Source organism: Gasterosteus aculeatus, chromosome 16 (genome assembly GCF_964276395.1).
Source record: "Gasterosteus aculeatus chromosome 16, fGasAcu3.hap1.1, whole genome shotgun sequence".
NCBI classification, from domain to species: domain Eukaryota; kingdom Metazoa; phylum Chordata; class Actinopteri; order Perciformes; family Gasterosteidae; genus Gasterosteus; species Gasterosteus aculeatus.
In genome coordinates this window covers 2529773-2549729 of record NC_135704.1, presented here as the reverse complement: position 1 = coordinate 2549729, position 19957 = coordinate 2529773, and the positions used below count along the sequence as shown (strand labels likewise).

At 42.6% G+C, this 19957-nt stretch overlaps 1 protein-coding gene and 1 long non-coding RNA gene across 8 annotated transcripts in view; both read right to left on the bottom strand.

Annotated features, from left to right (window-relative positions):
- mlphb (melanophilin b) overlaps positions 1 to 15763 on the bottom strand; it is a 30025-nt gene extending 14262 nt beyond the window's left edge. For 3 of the 7 annotated variants that reach the window (XM_040202450.2, XM_040202451.2, XM_078090674.1), the window contains exons 1-5: positions 15178 to 15763; positions 12784 to 12953; positions 8411 to 8632; positions 6952 to 7091; positions 1814 to 1855 (exon numbers count right to left, since the gene is read on the bottom strand). In XM_040202450.2, coding sequence (XP_040058384.2) covers positions 1814 to 1855; positions 6952 to 7091; positions 8411 to 8632; positions 12784 to 12911 — 532 coding nt within the window. In that variant the 5' untranslated portion in view covers positions 12912 to 12953; positions 15178 to 15763. The remainder of the gene's footprint in view (positions 1 to 1813; positions 1856 to 6951; positions 7092 to 8410; positions 8633 to 12783; positions 12954 to 15177) is intronic. The other 4 variants (XM_040202452.2, XM_078090677.1, XM_078090676.1 and 1 more) reach the window with 2 other exon arrangements.
- Positions 15764 to 18778: 3015 nt separating this feature from the next.
- Positions 18779 to 19609, bottom strand: LOC144388824 (uncharacterized). The gene is made up of 2 exons (XR_013453095.1): positions 19403 to 19609; positions 18779 to 19310 (listed from the first exon to the last, which is right to left on the bottom strand). It is a non-coding gene; the product is annotated as an uncharacterized LOC144388824 (long non-coding RNA).
- Positions 19610 to 19957: the final 348 nt, after the last annotated feature.

Sequence of the window (19957 nt, the reverse complement as noted above, 5' to 3'; positions counted from 1 at the left end):
CATTACGCATTACAGATTAAGCAACCATGCAATATTACAGTTACTGGAAGAAATCAAAGATGACATTGCATCTCCGACTCAGTGTTCACATTATATTCCAGCAAAATATTGACATTAGGATCATTTTCAAACATTCATAGCATCAGCAGTGGGAATATCGCAGTCTGCATTCAGCTGTATTATGCTTTGCTACATCGGGAGGGATGGAAGACCAGATCATCGTTTCATCCTGTGACTGGAAATCCTCCTCTATCTTGGTTCTTCTTGCTAAGGTTCTTTATCAATTGATTCTTTATCATCATGAAAAGGGCGGTCTTCCACTTCTGACTCCTCTTCCATTTCATTCATCATTTTCCTTCACTTCTGACCCTTCATCCATTCCACAGCAGGTGATTGTGGGGCTTCTTCAGATGAAGAGTAGCATGTGATCCTCATCATTTTTTCTCCTCATCATGTTCATCATTGTCCTCCTGGTCATTATTTTCCACAACATAGATCAAATTTAGCTCACAAGCCTCCTGTGCAGCGCTTCCTCCTCATTGTGCTCCCTAAAATGGGCAGTGCCCCAACACCTGAGAGAAAAGACCTGTTTTGGTGGCATAAGCATTGCTTGGTCCCACACATCAAACATCCAAAATGAAAGATGTTTTGGGCCATTTTAATTTAAACAATTAAAATAATCCAGACCCGCTATTATGCATGTTCAGGACAAACGTTTTGAAACCAGGCTACTTTAATGCATTAATCTATGCGATTAATGTTGGCTAGATTAATGGAACAAAATATTTTAACGTAGTTCCCGGGACCGGAAGTAAACCGGAAGTTGACCACGGAAACGAAACGGCCACTAGCTGCAGTCAGTCCGCCAATGACGGGTTGTATATTTACTGATTTATTTCGACAAAAGCGCTTCAATCTGATCCATTCTCTTGTAAAAAATCTTCACTTTAATATTATCGGTACTGTAAAACTGCTATAAAACCGGAAATTTAAGACTCCGGAAACGGTGTAGTTAGCAGACCAATCACAGCCTTGCGGGCTGAGCGAGGCTTGCGTAGCTCTTGACGCTAGTCAAGAAAAATTGGTTCGACGCACGCAAGCATGCAAGAAGGGGTGAAAAGGCACGCTAGGGGCTCTTGCGTACGTGTCCCTGCGCCTCTCTGAATACTCAGAAGCATAAACTAGGCTTAAGTCGAACAGACGTCTCTGCCTGCATCATGTGACTGACAACAACTATGCAACACAACGAATCGATAATGAAATTTGTTGCCAACACTTTTAATAATCGATTTTTATCGATTTCATCGATTTGTTGTTGCAACCCTAAAAATGATTACTCATTATTTTTAAGATTTTTTAAGAAGATTTTTAAGAAGTCTTTAGAAGAAAAACAAACATCCAATATAAAAAACACTGTAACAACAACAACATTCATTAATCACAATTAATCGAGATTATTGAATTTCAAAACGTGCGATTAATTAGTTAATTTTTTATTGACAGCCCTAGTTATTATTAGTGCTGGGAAATAATTACAATTTAGAATCTCATGATTTGCATGAATATAAATCTCAACTTAAACATTATTTATTTGAACAATGAATACAATCAAATAAAGTGTAAATCCAAAGCTATTGGCCACTGCCAGGTCATAAACATTTTATCTAGTTTAGATGCATCATCCCAAACAGATATCAAATTAATTGTTATAAACTTTCTAAAGCTGTGGCATTGGGAATATCTGCATACTCCAAGATATATGTCTGTCAACGATATTTGACGGTTTTATATGATTTACATGTTGTCTACTTACTGTGGACATCCGGTATGCTCTGTGTATCATATTCGTTATGCTCTGGAAAACAGACAATACAAAAGAAAGCATCCTTATTTAGCTGGTTTAATTACAACTCAAATGAAAATAAATGAGGTGAGGTTTACAATTTTGCAATTAAGTCACTACAATAAATAGCTCAGCAAATTGGGAGAATTCAGGTGGTTCTTAGCCTACTTTCCACATAAAATGGTAATCAGAAGCAGAAGCAGCGGTAGCACAATTTAAACTAAGGAGCTCAAGTCAACCAACTAATTAAGTTATGCTCTTTTTCTTTACAAATCTGAACAAAGACTCGGTTGTGAGCACCAGTGTTACATTTCTGCACAGAGATACTGCAGGATGACACCCTTCGAGCTTGGGGAGCCCGACGGACCCCAGCAGCACATACAGTCAAAAGAAAGCAAAGGAATGTCTGTGTGTGTTCTGGAACGCAGTCATGCATTCTGAATTTAATCCAGGTGGTCACATAAATGTCTGGCTGTGACGAGTGGCTAGTACAGACCAATGCATTAGTTAACATGCATATTTATGGCCGCATTTCATAACTGCAACGCACAACTGGATTCACCGCACAAAGATACGACAAACCAAAGTTATAGTCTCCCTCCCTCTCCTCTGTCTTTGTCCCTCTCCCTGCTGGTTGTTTCATTCCAGGCGCCGGATGGGAGACATGTGACTGGATGATCACGATGCCTTCTGGGCAAAGCCAGCAAACCAGCTCGTTCTGTAAGCCGTCCCAAAATCCTCCAGGGTGACTCAGCGTAATGGGTACCAGGAGTCCATGCTGTCTCCGCATGATTCATTGATCTCCCTATGCTGTGATCTCACTTGGCCCACTATGTATTATAATGCATAAAACTGATATACGGTCTGCTTTAAGAGCACTTATTTTGTATGCTCTGCATTTACAACTAAATGGATTTATTTTCCCTCTGCAATTGGATTTTCAGCACCACAGACATTTACGTTTGCGACCTGAGTATTTTGGCGATATTGCGTGAGTAGCTTCAAAAAGAGAACAAAAAGACAGGCTAAAAGCTTGAATAAAAGAATTTCAACAGCCAGCTGCAGAAACTGACACTTTATCTCCAGAGATACGGAAGGGAGCGTAGATGTCCCGAGCATCCGGCCGGTTAAGAACGTTACCTAACATTTAAAGGGGATCTGAATCCAGGCCTGAGATGCAAGTTTGTAACAGCTCTCGGCACAGCTGTGAAGGGCCAGAGTTGGGGAAAACAAGGATGATGGACACGATTAAGACTGCACATTTGGCAGCCTGTTGATGACGGCTTAATGTGTGGAAACAAGAAAGGAAATTTATTCTTGTGACTCAATGTTACAAAAATGAAGGGTCTTGGCAGCCGGGTGGTGTCTTGGGAAGGTGTTGGCCCACCAGCCTTTAAGAAGACATTTATTTTAAAGATAATACACAATTCAATTTTGTTCGTGATGGTTGGGAGCACTGTCTAATTTCCTACATATATTGGGTTGAGTGATTTGGATTACTGCAGTGGCTATGGCATTTAGTCGAATAGTTTCTTGACATTATCCCTTAAGAGCCTGCTATCTGTTGTTGAGTGATAATGGGAGTTTCACTTAGAAAAATACTTGAAGTAGGCCTATAGAGCAGAATGCAGCTGTTTAATCTCCTTGATGCCTTTCATTAGGGGTTTGTTGCACCGAGTTTAGGTGTCCAATCTCAATGTCCCCTCTAAAACCTATGCCCTGAACCCTCTGGGACGGCATTGATGACACCTGGTAAGTGATTGAGATTGAGAGACTATAAGGGTTTGAAAGGGTGGAATATGAATAGCACAGTACTTTGCTCCTTGACTTGAATGTCTTCCATGCTATGTCCTCACAAGATGAATGCTAATTTTAAATAATGTTTTAACGTAACATCAAGAGCTTATTCCCATTCCCCATGGGCTCACCACCTGTGGAGGAAACCGATGGGGTCGGGTGCGCTGCTACAAGGGTGGCAGTGACAGTGGGGGGTCTAGACGGAACAGACCTGGGCGGCAGATGCTGGCTCTGGGGCTGTGGAACGTAACCTCTCTGGGGGGGAAGGAGCCGGAGCTTGCGCGGGAGGTGGAGCGTTATCAGTTGGATCTGGTGGGGCTTACCTCTACGCACAGCCTCGGCTCTGGAACCACACTCCTGGATAGGGGATGGACTCTATTCTACTCCGGAGTGGCCCATGGTGTGAGGCGCCAGGCGGGTGTGGGGATACTCATAAGTCCCCGGCCGAGTGCTGCTACAGTGGAGTTTACCCCGGTGGACAAAAGGGTCGCCTCCCTACGCCTTTGGGTGGTGGGGGGGAAAACTCTGGCTGCTGTCTGTGCATATGCACCAAATAGCAGCTCAGAGTATTTGGCCTTTTTGGAGACCCTGTATGGAGTCCTGCATGGGGCTCCAGTAGGGGACTCCATAGTTCTACTGGGAGACTTCAATGCGCACATGGGCGACGATGGAGATAACTGAAGAGGCGTGATTGGGAGGAATGGCCTCCCTGATCTGAACCCGAGCGGGTGTTTGTCACTGGACTTCGGTGCCAGTCACGGATTGTCCATAACAAACACTATGTTCGAACATAAGGTTCATTAGTGTACGTGGTACCAGAGCACCCTAGGCCAAAGATCAATGATCGATTTTGTAATCGTATCGTCTGATCTGAGGCCGCATGTTCTGGACACTCGGGTAAAGAGAGGGGCAGAGCTGTCAACTGATCACCATCTGGTTGTGAGCTGGGTCAGAGGATGGGGGAAGACTCGGGACAGACCCGGTAAACCCAAGCGTGTAGTGAGAGTGAACTGGGAACGTCTGGAGGAGGCCCCGGTCCAAAAGATTTTCAACTCACACCTCCGGCGGAGCTTCTCTCACATTCCTGTGGAGGTAGGGGACATTGAACCAGAGTGGTGTATGTATGGTGGACACCGGTGGTCAGGGAAGCCATCCGGCTGAAGAAGGAGGCCTTCCGGGTTATGATATCCGGTGGGACTCCGGAGGCAGTTGCAGTGTACCGACAGGCTCGAAGGGCAGCAGCCTCTGCAGTGATGGAGGCAAAGCAGCAAGTATGGGAGGAGTTTGGGATAACTATGGAGAAGGACTTTCGGTTGGCACCAAAGTGTTTCTGGAAGACCATCCGGCACCTCAGGAGGGGGAAACGGGGAACCATCCAAGCTGTGTACAGTAAGGATGGGACCCTGTTAGCCGCAACTGAGGAGGTTATCGGGCGGTGGAAGGAACACTTTGAGGAACTCCTGACTCCAGCTCCGAGCTGGAGGCGGAGGAGGGATGATCGTCAATTGGCCTGGTGGAGGTCACTGAGGTAGTCAAACAACTCCGCAGTGGCAAAGCCCCGGGGATTGATGAGATCTGTCCAGAGATGCTAAAAGCAATGAGTGTTGGGGGGGGTTATCTTGGATGACACGCCTCTTCAACATTGCGTGGAAGTCTGGGACAGTGCCAAAAGAGTGGCAGACCGGGGTGGTGGTACCCCTCTTCAAAAAGGGGGACCAGAGAGTGTGTGCCAATTACAGGGGTATCACACTACTCAGCCTCCCGGGTAAAGTCTACTCCAAGGTGCAGGAAAGGAGGGTTCGGCCGATAGTCGAACCAAGGATTGAAGAGGAACAATGCCGTTTTCGTCCTGGTCGTGGAACAACGGACCAGCTCTTCACTCTTTCCAGGATCATGGAGGGGGCTTGGGAGTATGCTCATCCAGTCTACACGTGTTTTGTGGACTTGGAGAAGGCGTATGACCGGGTCCCCTGAGAGAAACTGTGGGAGGTGCTGCGGGAGTACGGGGTGAGGAGGTCCTTGCTTGGGGCCATGAAATCCTTGTACGCCCAAGGCGAGAGCTGTGTTCGGGTGCTCTCGATCTACCGGTCAATCTTCGTTCCTACCCTCACCTATGGTCATGAAGGATGGAACATGACCGAAAGAACTAGGTCACGGGTACAACGTCCGAAATGGGTCTCCTCAGGAGAGTGGCTGGCGTCCCTTAGGGATAGGGTGAGAAGCTCAGCCATTCGTGAGGAGCTCGCAGTAGAGCCGCTGCTCCTTTGCATTGAAAGGAGCCAGTTGAGGTGGTTTGGGCATCTGGTGAGGATGCCCCCTGGGCACCACCCTAGGGAGGTGTTCCAGGCACGGCCAGCTGGGAAGAGGCCCCGGGGAAGACCCAGGACTAGGTGGAGAGATTATATCTCTGCACTGGCCTGGGAACGCCTTGGGATCCCCCAGTCAGAGCGGTAGATGTGGCCCGGGAAAGGGAAGTTTGGGGTCCCCTGCTGGAGCTGTTGCCCCCGCGACCCGACCCTGAATAAGAGGTTGAAAATGGATGGATGGATGGATCAAGAGCTTTCTTGACAAAATTAAATATTTGATGAATAGACTACTAAATATTCTTAATCCTGTTTGAAATGCATATACATTTTAAAATGACAGTAGGAACACACATGTGGCATCCTCTTTTTTACGTGTTCACAGGTTTTTATGTTGTTAACGTCACATTGCAATGATTGGTGGGGATTTACCTTGTGCAAAGCCAACATCTAATACTGACTTACAGAACGTGAACACAAAGGGCTCATGATGTCTGTAAGAGAGCCTCAGACACTTCGCGGTGTGACAGTGGGCAGAACTAAACCCTCACGGAGTTAACAGGAACGAGCCTCCAAGTCTGTAAGTGCATAAGAGGGTAGATTGGGATTGGGCCTGCGATTCACTCCAAACCCACAGTTCCCCCAAAGGACCTGCAGATAAATTAGTGGAACGGATGGAATCGGTTCAGGCCGCCACCATCAGAGTCACCTTAACTTGAGACCTGACATTGTACCACCTCTGCAACGTTTGATTTGCACTGCTTGACACCCCGGCAGAAATTCTCACTTGTCAGCTGCACTGAATAACCAGACTGTTGACCCCTGAAAAAGCTTCAGTCTCAACAGAGTCCAGTGTGACAGTGTTTGTGAAGAGAGGTTGTGTGAAGTCAGATTAGAACAATTAGAACATTCCACACCTGAAAACTTTTCCAAATCAAATTGGTAAACACTTTCTCACATTTGGTATGAAAAACTAGTCACACATCTATCTTAGCTTTAAAAACTCACCTTCTAGATCAGTCTGAGAGCAGCTGTGTTCCCCGCTCAACCTCTTGAAGAGTGAACGCATCACCTTGGCACTGCCGAATCTCTTAAAGCGACCACGGACATTTTCGTGGTACCAATCCAGGGTGCAAATCTTGAGAACTCTGTTAAAGAAGGGTTAGTCAAAACTGATACTGATTCCTAACTCAGATTGGTCACATTAAATGTTTGTATATGTTTATATGATGTATAGCTCTCGTAAATGTAAAGATGTAAAGATCTCTTCCAGACTTTGGCTGAGTTAAGGGTAAGGGCCTTTCGTGCTGGGCCACATCTGAGGAAACAGCATAATGGCTTCATATGAAGCTGGAGCGAGCTCCAAAAAACAGCATGGCTTACGCTATAAGCCACATTAACCATAACTACAAATATTCAGATCTTAGAGCTGCCATGGCCGACCAAGATATTTGTCCACTAGCCACTGAAAAGCTTATTGATGAAGTTCTTTCTTGCTCAAACCATTGAGTGTGTGTTTCCATTTACAAACCACCATGTGGAACTTTAAAGTATAGAGTACCAGTAACTGTTCAATCCGGACAGTTTTTTGCCCTCAACACACTTCATAGCTGACTCATCAGTAGCTTTATGTCAGACCCCCAGGCTAAAATGGATACAGATGTATTCTACCAAACAGCATGGTGTAAAGGGGTATTATGGGGTAATTTTTATTTCACTCAAAGCCTGAAAACATTCATGGTTAATGTCAGCTCAGCGGATATAACCAGTGAAGTTCTAAAGACATGGACAAGGCAGCAAACCACAGAATTCCATCTAAATCAATCAATCCATCAACCTATCCATAAATATATAAGTGGGTAGGCTTGTGAAATAGATAAAAATCCTAGTATGATACAATACATTTTTAAAGTAAAACAACAACTGGAATATAGAACAATAGTTATTCAGATTTATTTATAATCATATATGTATGCCTAGTCTATTTATATTAGGATTCATATATATATATACATATATATATATATATATATATTCACATATATATACACATTTATATATATGAATTTCATATAAATATTTTCATATATATAAATAATTTTCATATAAATATAAATGTAATTTCATACATTTCATACGTTTATTCATGCATGTTCATGTTTATTCTGTATTCTCCAGTTTTCAGTGATCTTGACTGTTGAGAAGAGCTTCATCAACATTTCAGCTTTAAAGAAATTATCACAAAAGGCTGCATTATAATAGCTTATAATTGCACAATTTATAATATGTATGTAGACTACTATATCAAGTATTTGTTAATGCCTAAGAACTTTTATGAAACTCTTTATTAAAGATCTGTAAACAAATCATAGATAAGAGAGCTAGAAATGAATACAACCGGTGAAAATTGTATTTATTGATTCGGAAATCTACTTTTAACCGATGGATATTTGTTATTACTTCCTACCTGGCCATGCGACAGGGATCACACACCCAGCCGAGCTCCTTTTTGTTGAACAGACTGCAGGACTTGCATATGAAGAGCTGGCAGTCCAGACATTGGCGCTTGCTGTTGACCAGGAACTTGAAGGGCTGGAGACATCGAATACAGTGGGACTCAACCAGGCTATTCTGGTTACCCAGCAACTCCCTCTTGGTGTCTTCTTTTTCAATTTTAGTCTTTAAATCCCTAAAAATACAAAGCCCAGGCTGTCACTGACTTACAATAAAAGAGAAAACAATGTTTTATCAGGATATGGCATGAATTCAATTGCACTTCTCTAATAAGGATCTGGTCAGGTAAGTAGCACTGGTGTTGATAGAACAGGTGCACTAGAAGGGCAACAATGAGACAAAACTTGACTAGTTTTGCATGTGGAGGCCAATTGAAGCTTCTATTTCTTCTCTCCGACTGGTTTTCCACTAGTGTTGGCTTTAGCTAGAAGCATTATCAATGCTGGGAGCATGAGGCCATTTCTTAACCCTACAGAAGTTGCACAGATTGTCCAACTCCTGCAGGACCCATGGATGTGCCATCTGACATGTCTCTTGCATGTTCTGCAGATTGTACTGGGACTGACATTTGATGTCTCTCCCAGTGCAATCTGCAGAACATGCAGGAGATTCCAGGAGACAGGTTAGTTACTCGAGGAGAGCAGCACAAATGAACTCCCCAAATACAGACAGTTAAATGCTACACCAGAGAGGAGAACACCCTGGACAACTGCAAGTCCACTATCAGCAGGACCTATCACGTGCTGTCCCTCGTCCATTGGGACACTCTGGCCATGCTTTAATCCATCTCATTCCTGCATACAGACTGAAATGAAAACTCTGTAAGCCTGTTGTCAGGAAATCAAAGCAGTGGACCACTAAGGCTAAGGAGGATCTCCAGGCGTGTCTGGACTGTACGGACTGGGATATTTTCCAGACTGCTACTAGTAATCTGGATGAGTACGCAGAGGGTGTGACGGCATACGTTTTTGTAGCTTTTGTAAAAACCGTTGTGTCCCAGTGTGCACAACAGGGTGTTACAACAATCACAAACCCTGGTTCACAGCTGAATTCGGCTACGGTTGTAAAAGTATCAGGTGTTTAGAAGTGAGGACAGGGACTTCAGGTTTGGCAAGACGGTCAGGGACGCCAGACGACTGCACTCAGAAAGGCTCCAGCATCAGTTCTCTGCTAACAACTCTGCATCTGACTAGGGAGGCCTCAGACAGATCACCAGCCACAAGCCCAAAGCCCCCTTTCTAATGCCGCTTTGAAAAACAGAGGAGGATCACTGAACCCATCCACAACCTTCACACCCCCCAGTCCCTCCACAAAAACACAAGGCCTCCCAACAACCCCCCACATACTCGATCACATCAACAAGCATGTCTCGCTTTCCCGGACCATCAGCACCGGTTCCCTGCAGGGCTGTTCTTCCCCCTCTGCTCTCTCCCTGTACAGCGACACCTCCAGTCACCAGTCCGCCAGGCTCCTAAAGTTTGACACTACCCTCATTGGACTCATCTCTGGTCATCTCATCTACAGGTTGGAGAACTGGTGAAGTGGTGCAGTCTAAACCTTTGTTTGCTGGAGGGTCTCAGGTGAAGTGGCCTCAAAGTTATATGAGTACTGGTTTTGTTGAAGCCTCATATTATACACAAAAGTACTAAACAGATGGCCTCGCTTCAGTCGTTGTAAAAGAAGAGAAAAGAGCTGGGGTTGTTTTGTTTTGGTTAACAGAGTGGTTGAGTTCTCACTGATTATGGGGCTGTGAGGAGTTATTTAGTGCTACACTTTACATTCACATTTCTACTTATTTTAGAAACATTTGGAGTAATTTTATTCTAATTGCAAAGAAAAAACTATTCCACCCTTTAATTAGCTTTCATTTAAAGCTACACTTCATCTTGTAGAAGAACCTCTGGAAAATTCTGTCTTAGGAATAAGTGAATTTACGCTGCATTGTTACATTTGAAAGTAAGTAATGAAAATGCAGCACTGGTGAAAATTACGAATGATCTTCTACTTGCATCGGACCAAAGACTCATCTCTTTTCTTGTCTTGCCGGACCTCAGTGCCGCATTTGATACCATAGACCATTGTATCCTGTTGCAGAGACTAGAACATTTAATTGGTATCAAAGGAACTGCACTCAGCTGGTTTAAACGGTGAGTATGAGTGAAATCTCACTAGCATACGGAAGGCATCTCAGTTACGCCCGAAGGTCAGAAGCAAAGAGGGCAGATTTTGAACAGCAAAAAACGCCAATCTTACGCCCTTGGCAATATTTACATACTTTTTACATACTGTTATGAAATATTGTAAAAGGAACCCTGTTGAATCCCCCTTCCCCTCTTTCTGCTGTTTTATAGAACTATGGACCACATGTTTAGACACGAGATGTCATTCACAGTCCCGCCATCTGTTCCACACTATTCCACAACAAACTGCTAAACCCGAATTCATAGACTAGAAATGTATTTGTTCAAAAGAAAACTCCCCCATTGAGTTGAGTTACGGGCACTACACTACCGACGTTTATGAGCTTGGTCTCTCTCTTCCCTCCCTTTTTATGCCGGAAAAGGAGAAGAACACAAAAAATTCCATTGAAGACCGTGTTAAATAAATGTTGTCCTCAAAATCCTCACTATTGCTCAGTATTTGATTGGGAGCAAGTACTGGAGAGCTTATGAGTGAGTTCAGGAATGTGTGCATGCCAGCCAGACACACACAAAGATCAAATCAGCTGAGTGTTCCCATATGAGGTGATCTGTTTGCCGTGTCCATCCACATGAATCAAATCATCTTTGGTTTGGTTTAAACACACAAAGGCACTATGGGACAACAATATGGGAAAATACATAGTGGCTAGAAATGTTAGAAGTATAACGTTGGGCGGGTTCTTCATTGACGGTCATAATTCTGTATGAATTAGCGGCAGATTTATCGGAGATTTGTCAATAAAGTGACCCATGTTTGATCCGTATCAGTGGGGACCCCTGGTTCAATCTATTTCATTGCGGGACATTAACAAGTGTTTTCTGAGGCTGATTTGACCTCCAATCAGGTGGAAGTTGAGTGGAGTTATGGAAATTATGTAATGTCACCAAGCTCATTTTAAATACAAGAAGGTGTAACCTTTTAAGCCTCTACGCTAATGGACCATTAGCCTGTGTGCTTGAAATGTTGTAATAAATGTAAAACATTAAGTGAAAAACTGTAGACTAGAAAAAAAAAGTAGCGATAAAGTCGTAGCTTGCATACATCACCAGTTGTGTAGTTCTATCACTCTGTACATGCTAGGCTGTGCATTGGAGATACACATGTGTAAATCCTACATTAACTATTTGCCATTGGATGTTTCCCTCATTTGGCCGACTATCCTTTCTATCCTAGTCTTGTATTTGGTAGAATTGTAACTCTTTATTCAGGTAACTCCTTCATACAGTCCATATAAAGACCTTTATATTCAGGTGATGGGACCATCCGGGGCAAGGGGTGTGTATGGACTGTATGAAGGAGTTACACGAATAAAGAGAACTGAGTCCCTGCATGTACTCTTTCTTATGAAGATCAATTAAGCATACATAAATATTTATTTATTTACGTAACAATCTCTGCATTTTATATAATTCCTGAGTTATAAGGCCTTTACTGTCAAGCGCAGCAGGTTGCTATAGGCAATGGGAGTGACAGAGGAGAAATTCCCCTGTAGGCCAGACTTTCTCATTTCGGAGACCGCTCGGTTCATCCTTGTAGCAGGACCTGGCCCATGTCGACCATAAAGGCCGGGACCTTTAAAGGAGGCAGGAGCTGAAACGGGACACAGCTCACGTGTTCTCTGCATAGATTTAAGTGTTCTACCCGTTTGAGATTTTGATACCTTATTTAAGATAAATAAATAAAGCGGCAGCGGTGGAGAGTTATCCACCTAAGCTTACTAATGGCTACTGTGTTGGACTCTCTGTGTCATTAAACAGCCACAAGGTGATCAGCCAAAGAACCAAAAGGTACTGTAACAACATATTAAAAGCTGTTTCAGGGGGGAATACTGCCCACATGAGTCCCAGCTGAAATATAAGACCTAAAACACTATACTATTTTATACAGCAAACAAATCTTCCCATTTTGGACAATAGAGGCAGGATTAAAGTAAAACATATTCATTCAAATGTAAGCGGCATGACAGTAAATCAAAAAAGCGAATCCAGAGTAACACGAACCCTGAACTTGGGAAGCCACAAGCATCCAAAGGACGACTTGGTATATATACTGTTGGTATATTATGAAACCGATGTGCATTGAATAGAAATAAAACAAATACACATTATCTCTTTTTTAACATACCCAAGTCGGTCCTCCTCCTTCTTCCTCAAGTCAAAATCTCTCTGCACAACTTCCCAAATATGCTTGGCCTCCTCATCTGTGAGCTTGGAGAGATCCAGCTTGCTGCCTTTTGTGGCGGTAGCGAGCATCGCAGCGACGCTGATGCCTGCGAGCTGGCAGCCTGTTCTATGCTGGGACACGTTAGGGAAATAAAAAGAAAATGCAAAGAATTGTGAGCTACAAGGTGAAGAATTCAATGGTAATATTTAAAATGAAGTGCAGTGAAAACACTACCGTTTAAAAAAATAGGTGACTTAAATTAGTGTCACTTCCATTCTCTTTTTCAAACCATCAACCAGTGTTGTACTAGCCAACATTTAATGCAACAGTGGTTGCTGAAGTTCACATCTAGCCATGAGTGGTTTCCAGGTTGTCAGGTTTGACATATTCATACTACAAATCTGTGAAAAATGATCTAATCACATGTTCACACTCAAAAAAGGCCCATTTACATACATAGGTTATGTATTGCGTTGCAGAGATATCAACTGAAATGAGCATGCTAATCGGCTAGCCGATCCTGTCTAGTAGCTCAGCAGGCAATAGTGAGTCATTGAGGCATCCAGTCTGTCCCTAGGACCTCCCAATGGAGGAGGGATCACTTGTCGGTTAATGGCTCTGATGTTTGCCTCTCCCTCATGTCATACTAGTCCAACATGGTTGGACCAAAAAAAAGACATTAGATAAAAAAATGTTTTTCTAGCTACTACCACGTGAATTTAATACAAAAAACAAACAGGGAAAGTGTATATGGGTATAGATGGATAACGTCAGCTACAGGCAGAAGCCACATCTAAACATTATAAGACCGGCTCTCCCTCTCCATTTGATTGATTTTGCATACTCTAACAACTGTTAGTTAGCAGTTGGCTTTAAATGTAACTTTACACTGTAAATTTAGACTAAACGGATTTAAGCAGAGCTGAAATGCTACCCCCCTTTTTGTTAAGAGCATTTCACCTTCAATGGATGGGTTGAGAATTACGTGTCATGACTAAACTGGAAGCAATTATTTCCTTAGACGTGGGGACAAAATACATATTTTTATAAAAAAACGAATTATTGAACAATTGCAAGTGGTCAGTTCAGCAAAACAACTTAAATATGAAATAATTGTACACACTTAAATAAGCTGTTTTGGTCGCGCTTTGGTGGGGGAGTGAATCTTATGATACTTTTCAAATGTCTGCATGAGGTCCTTTCTTGTGTTTGCAAATCATTCGGTCATGTGCCAAGAAAACTGCTGCCAGTGTTTTCTCCTAACAAAACAGACCATAATAATAGAACTGTTCCTGGGTCAGTGATCTGGAGCGCAGGTTTAGATTAAGAGGAGCTTAAACTCTCTGCCACAGACATCTGTCTGGAGATTTTGGGAAGGTTTGACACAGTTCAACCATGACATTACTAAAGGAATTGGAATCGATTCTCTCAAATGGAGCAGCCCCAGATATTTCACATGGTCCAGGTTCATAATGTCATGTTTTACCAGAAGAGGTGATTCAACTCAAGCTGAAAGGAGAGATGTGCACACATTTATATCATTTATAGCTCTGATAAGTAGCCGTATCAGAAAATCTCAGATGACACAAGAGTCTAATGTAATTTCTGCTCATGCAATTGGGCACTAATGTTAAAAACAAGCAAGCAAATGTAACACAAAAACAAGTCTAATAGTAGAACATTGTACGTTCCCACAGTCAGATCGCTGTCCGTGTATTTGCTAAGCGGGTGTGAGCAACTATGTATCTTGATCTATTGAATTAAAGGACCAATGCAAATATGCACTTGCCATTTAGGTGTGTAAGGGGTAAACCTTAAAATAGTGTTGCAGTATTTCATCCCTCAGCTGAATCTTAATTGTAAAGTGTTTTTTCTTCAAATAATTGTCCCTCCATTAAATCACTTGTGGATGTCCCACAACTCAAGCAGTTCCCTTTTTGAAGGACTCCCTGTGTTTGGAAAAAGGAAGGTTCGAAGAGGTGCAGAGACACACAAACCTGGAACAGTTCCACTAGCAAGCAGACCAAACGCATTTGTTTTCTTACTTTATTATTTTGAGTTTTAAATGTTTAAATGTCTTTTAAGCTTAGTAGATTTTTAAAAGTTTAAAAGTTTCTTCAAAAGCTACTAGTTACATAAATGACTACTCTAACACATGTTGGAACCCTTTTGGACAAGAGTTTGGTCCGAGATGCAATGAGCCCACTGCTCTACACTGACAGCAGAAATTGCAAAAATCTCTCAAAAGAACCACCAACTGGATTAATATCAATATGTCTGAGATACAAACACATGCAGCTACTTTTTTCTTCTCTTAACTTCATTTGAAGATCAGTGCATATGAATATGTCTTACCTTGGTGTGGACAGCGCAGCCTGCGGGTAGTATTTGCTCTGGAGGGCGGATCAGCGTGACTGCAGGGCAAACTAAGTAGCAGACAGCAATGCTGATCACATGTCTAGTTAACCAGGAGGAAGAAAACTGGGAGACAAGCCTCCTCGCCGCCTTACTCAACTTCACTTCAAAAGGTCTGGCTGTGTGCTTAGACCCCCCCCCCCCCCCCCCCCTTTGGCCTTATTAATTCGTGGTATCAAATGCATTGTGACTGCTATTCTTGATTTGTGTCAATGTTAGGAAACTATTTTAAATGAATCAGTTTAAATTCTATCATTTTGAGGATTTCACGGAGCAGTGATCAGGAGATTATGTAAAGGCCAGTCGGGCTCAGGTCCCAAGTCACATGTCAAGGGTCCCACAGTATGAGGGAGAGGCAAACATCATGTATCGCTTTATTAATCAACCTGTATTTCAAGAAAACCATTGGGATTATGTGCAATCATACAACAGCAGCTTAGGAATGCGTTTATGTGTTTGGTGATAATGGCTGCGATGTTGGTTTAAGATCACCAAGTGGTACATTGTACTTGAGATTGCTATTTGCACAGTGGGTGGGTCAACCTTCTCCCTCTGACAGGGAATCAGCTTCAAACATTTACACAGGATATTACAACTCGGAGGATGACGTGAATTCTTCCTATATGTCAAGATCATTATAATTACTGTGATCTTAAATGAAAGCAAGTAAGGATGCTCATCATAGAAGGAAACTACTTAATTTACAGAAGGTTTAAGATACCTGTTTTTCTTCATTCAATTATCTCATTCTCCTCTCCATAAACAAATGGATTAACTCCCATTTCCTCCTTGTAATATGAGCCATGTGACCAATCCAGCAGTCTAGTTTAGCCATATTATGGCCTTGTGGAGCGGCCAAACATACAGGAACAAAGTATGTGGGAGAGGTTAGTCACACCAAGCTTTTCCACACATTTTTAGTTAATCACATTTTTGTCTATATAGTGGTTACTTTTATTTAACCACAACAGGCTGAGCTGGTATTCAGGGCAGTGTTTGAAAACTTGTGGACATAATTTAATTTGTTCATCTCTCAGCTCAGAGTAATGTGTGCTTTGACCAATAAGCAGTGCTATCAGGCGGTAAAGAAGGCAGTGCTTTACATGGTAGTTCAGCAAGCGTCTAGCTGTGGGTGGGCAAGGGATGGCCTGGCTACTCAAAATTTTGCCGCACTGGTATACTGTATACATATACTGTATATATATATATATATATATATATATATATATATATATATATATAGCCACCATAGTTTCAAGGTGAAGGAGATGTCTAATTGTAGAGGAGCATGGCCAGAGATAATAATAAGTAAGTAAGTATTCCAAAGATTTATCATAGGGTATGAGAATAGAAAAGAAAAAGAAGTAATCAATTTGTGTCAAGGAGGAGTGGACATGTGGAAACCTTCAAGCTTATGTTTAAAAGCCTCCAAGGATCTACATATCCATTGTCTTTCATAAACACAGAAGAATTTGGACATTTTAGTTGGAGGAAATCCTAGAGGTTGGGCTGTCCGGGCTAGGGTGCAGTACAACTTTTAGATCCCTTCAAGGAACCGGTTTGTGTGTAGTTAGGTTTGTTAGGAAGGCCAGCAGTCTGTTAGCAAAGTCAACGTCATCCCAGTTCGTAGTGTATACGTTAACCAACAGGTATGTAGAACGGAGAGCCTGTCACTATCACATATTGATGGGCTTTTCAACCAAGGGCTTAAAGTTGTACAAAAAGAGGCCAGATGGCGGGTAATGTTAACAGCAAGGTACCTCAACCTGAACTAGTCCTCTGTTTTTAACAAGGCACACATTTTACTGTGTCACTGTAGTCCGGCAAGGCTTCCTCAACGTCGGTTACGCGCTGCCCGTGATCCTCCAGTGGGGCTTAGGCCTCATCAATCTCATTTTTAAGGTCACTCATCAGTATAGTGTTACTTTTCCAAATCCGCTCTGAGAAACTACAAGTCACCCGTAGCGTAAGCAGAGTTAGCCAGCTTGACTTTTGTTGTAAACAGCTACAACAAAAGTGTGGTGGCCTGTTCCTCTTTCTTTGTCCGCAGTTAGTGGCTCATTGGCTCTCAGATGGAAAGATGAAGCCGCATGGGCAGAAGTATCAATGTGCTTTCTAAATTAACTGATATAAATGTGACAACGCATGGGAGGCTCCCTTAACCACGTGTATCTCCTTCGCATGCTAACCGGAAGTCCTTATTATGCCCATTATTAACAAATGTATCAATGCCACAAGATATTGTGAGGGAATGCAAAATGTATTCCATTTGCAAAAGTAGTTTGCCCTTACAGGGCTCTGTAAGGGTCGCATGTAAAGGAAACCTTTGACCAGCCGGTTTTACGGGTGACACACAGTGCAATGCCAGTGGCTGCAATCCATTCAGCGGAAAAAGATTCTTTTGACATAATGATCAGTGAAGTGAAGATTGTAGAGATGGGGATCTCGTGTGACAGAAGGTTTAGGTCAGACCTAGTTTGACCTAGTGCAACCAAACAATTAGGTAAACACCCCTCAGTATGTTGTTTTAGAGTCTCCTCATCTAGCTTGATTATTTCCTCGTTGTGTGATCTATTACGTTCACACGGACCTGCTGATTATCTCTTATTTTATCTTTGGAGTTTTGGCCCTCCTCCGCAGTAATCTCAGGAAAACAGAAGGAAGGCGTCTTGTCAACGCTGCTGTGATGAAGCCATAACAGCCAATTCCTGAATCCAAAAAGCAACAAAAAAAACGACTGAAAATATTCTTTAACTGACTCATTCCAAGATTTGGGATTAAGTAGTAAATAGTAGCATTAAGTAATTAATTAGTAATAGAAGGAGGCTGCTTCCAACAATGTTGGGTGATAAGGTTATGGTCACTGACATTTTTGACTTGAATTCCACATATAAGTGAAGTAGGTCTGTGGAAAGAATACAAATAAACTTCCTATTCAAAGGTTCTATGAAAGTCCTATGATGGGGAGCCAACAATTTAATGGGAATCCCGCATTCTAAAGCTTTATGCTAGCTAAATTTTCTCTGGCACTGCTGGCCAGCTATACTTTCCTTGTTTATGCGAAAACTGTTTGGACCAAACTATAAAATGTTATTGTAAAGAGTACAGCATTACAGGAGACACGGCTATTTTACACTAAATTCTACATAGGTTTAGCATTATCAGCTCCACGGCCAACCCGCAGAAAGCGCTCGCTGTGATACTTCAGTTTACGTTGTATTTACGACCTTACGTTGTATTTGCCACATGGCAGCCCGTTGACCACCCATTGTGCCTCCACCAGCGAACTCTAGGACAATGGTCGCCTACAGGTATTTATACAGAGCAGCAAAGCTGTGAAGGTTCGTGTCCACGCCCGTGGGAGTTGAATGTAACTCGGATTTCGAATTCTCAGTCAGTCAATATCAGTTGTGGTGCTATCAAGTATTACATGTGTAACCGGGGCGGCCGTTCGCCTGGTCACAACGTCACTTTGGGGCTCTCACCCAAAGTATATCAGTAGTAATGAAAAAGAAAGGGGAGCAGAGAGGTGAAGTTCCAGTTTTGTAACAATGTTTTTTTTATTTACAAGTAGGTTTAATATTTAAAAGAAAAGGAATAATCAATCCAGAAACATTGGTCGGTTTTATGGCAAGATATAATCTATGCTTTAAAAAAAGATTACTATACTGGGGTACCCTACCAGTATAAGGTGACTACTTGAGGCCCACCGGGGCGGGGGAGTGAAAGGGGACAAGGGGGCCACCACCAGGTCAAAGGGAAGAAAACACAGCAAATCAAAAGGAATTAAAACACAGCAAACAAACAAAATAAACCGAAAGGGCCTTCCACCTCGTGAGCCACCCCCTGTAGGCCTACTATATGCCCACCTGCACTGGCATTAAAGGGACCCCCAGTATAGGGCGCAGTAATGGTTGTTTATGTAGGACAAAACAAAGACACTAACCCAGAAAGAAAACAAATTCGCAATTCATAATCAAAGATACTATATAAACCGGGTAACCATAATCTATTTTAAATCAAAGGCAAAAACAGCAGTGACCAGGCTCAGCGTTGCACCACCTGATCATTTCCTGTATAAAAGAAAGAAAAGGTAAATAACGCCAATAAACATTTCACTGCTAAAAAGCATATTAAAACATGAAACAGAAAACCCCTGACATACCTCTAGATTCCGCTCAAACCCATCCGCACGTGGCGAGTGCTGTGCCTATGCCGTGGGAGACCTACAGCAAGCCCCCCTCTAGCTCTAGTGGGGCAAAAGCTCCCATTTAAAGAGCACCTGGTCACACCTGTTAGGCATCACCAATTAAGGTGGTGTGGCCAAACAGGCAGGGGGGGGAGGGGAGAGCTCTACCCATCACACATGCATGCATTCCTGTTGATTACATTACATTAAATACAATCATAGCTGTACATTGGCGTTATTCTATTGGTTACAGTTTCACAATTACAATGGTTTTACAATATTCTCATTACTTTATTGATTCCAGAATCATGGCTGTATTCTAGTGTACACTAAATGCATTTTATTAATTTATGAACCGGGTCGTCAGTCTATTTCTAAAATCTTACAGTTTCCAGGCACAGGCTTAGTCATTTTCAGCTTCCGCGACAGGCAGTGTGCACTTTTACCTCAGTGCGGTCTTGTTTGTAAAGGCTGGCGTCTGCATCTTTACGCACCGTCGTGTCAACGCACTCGTTTCAATTCATGGTTCTA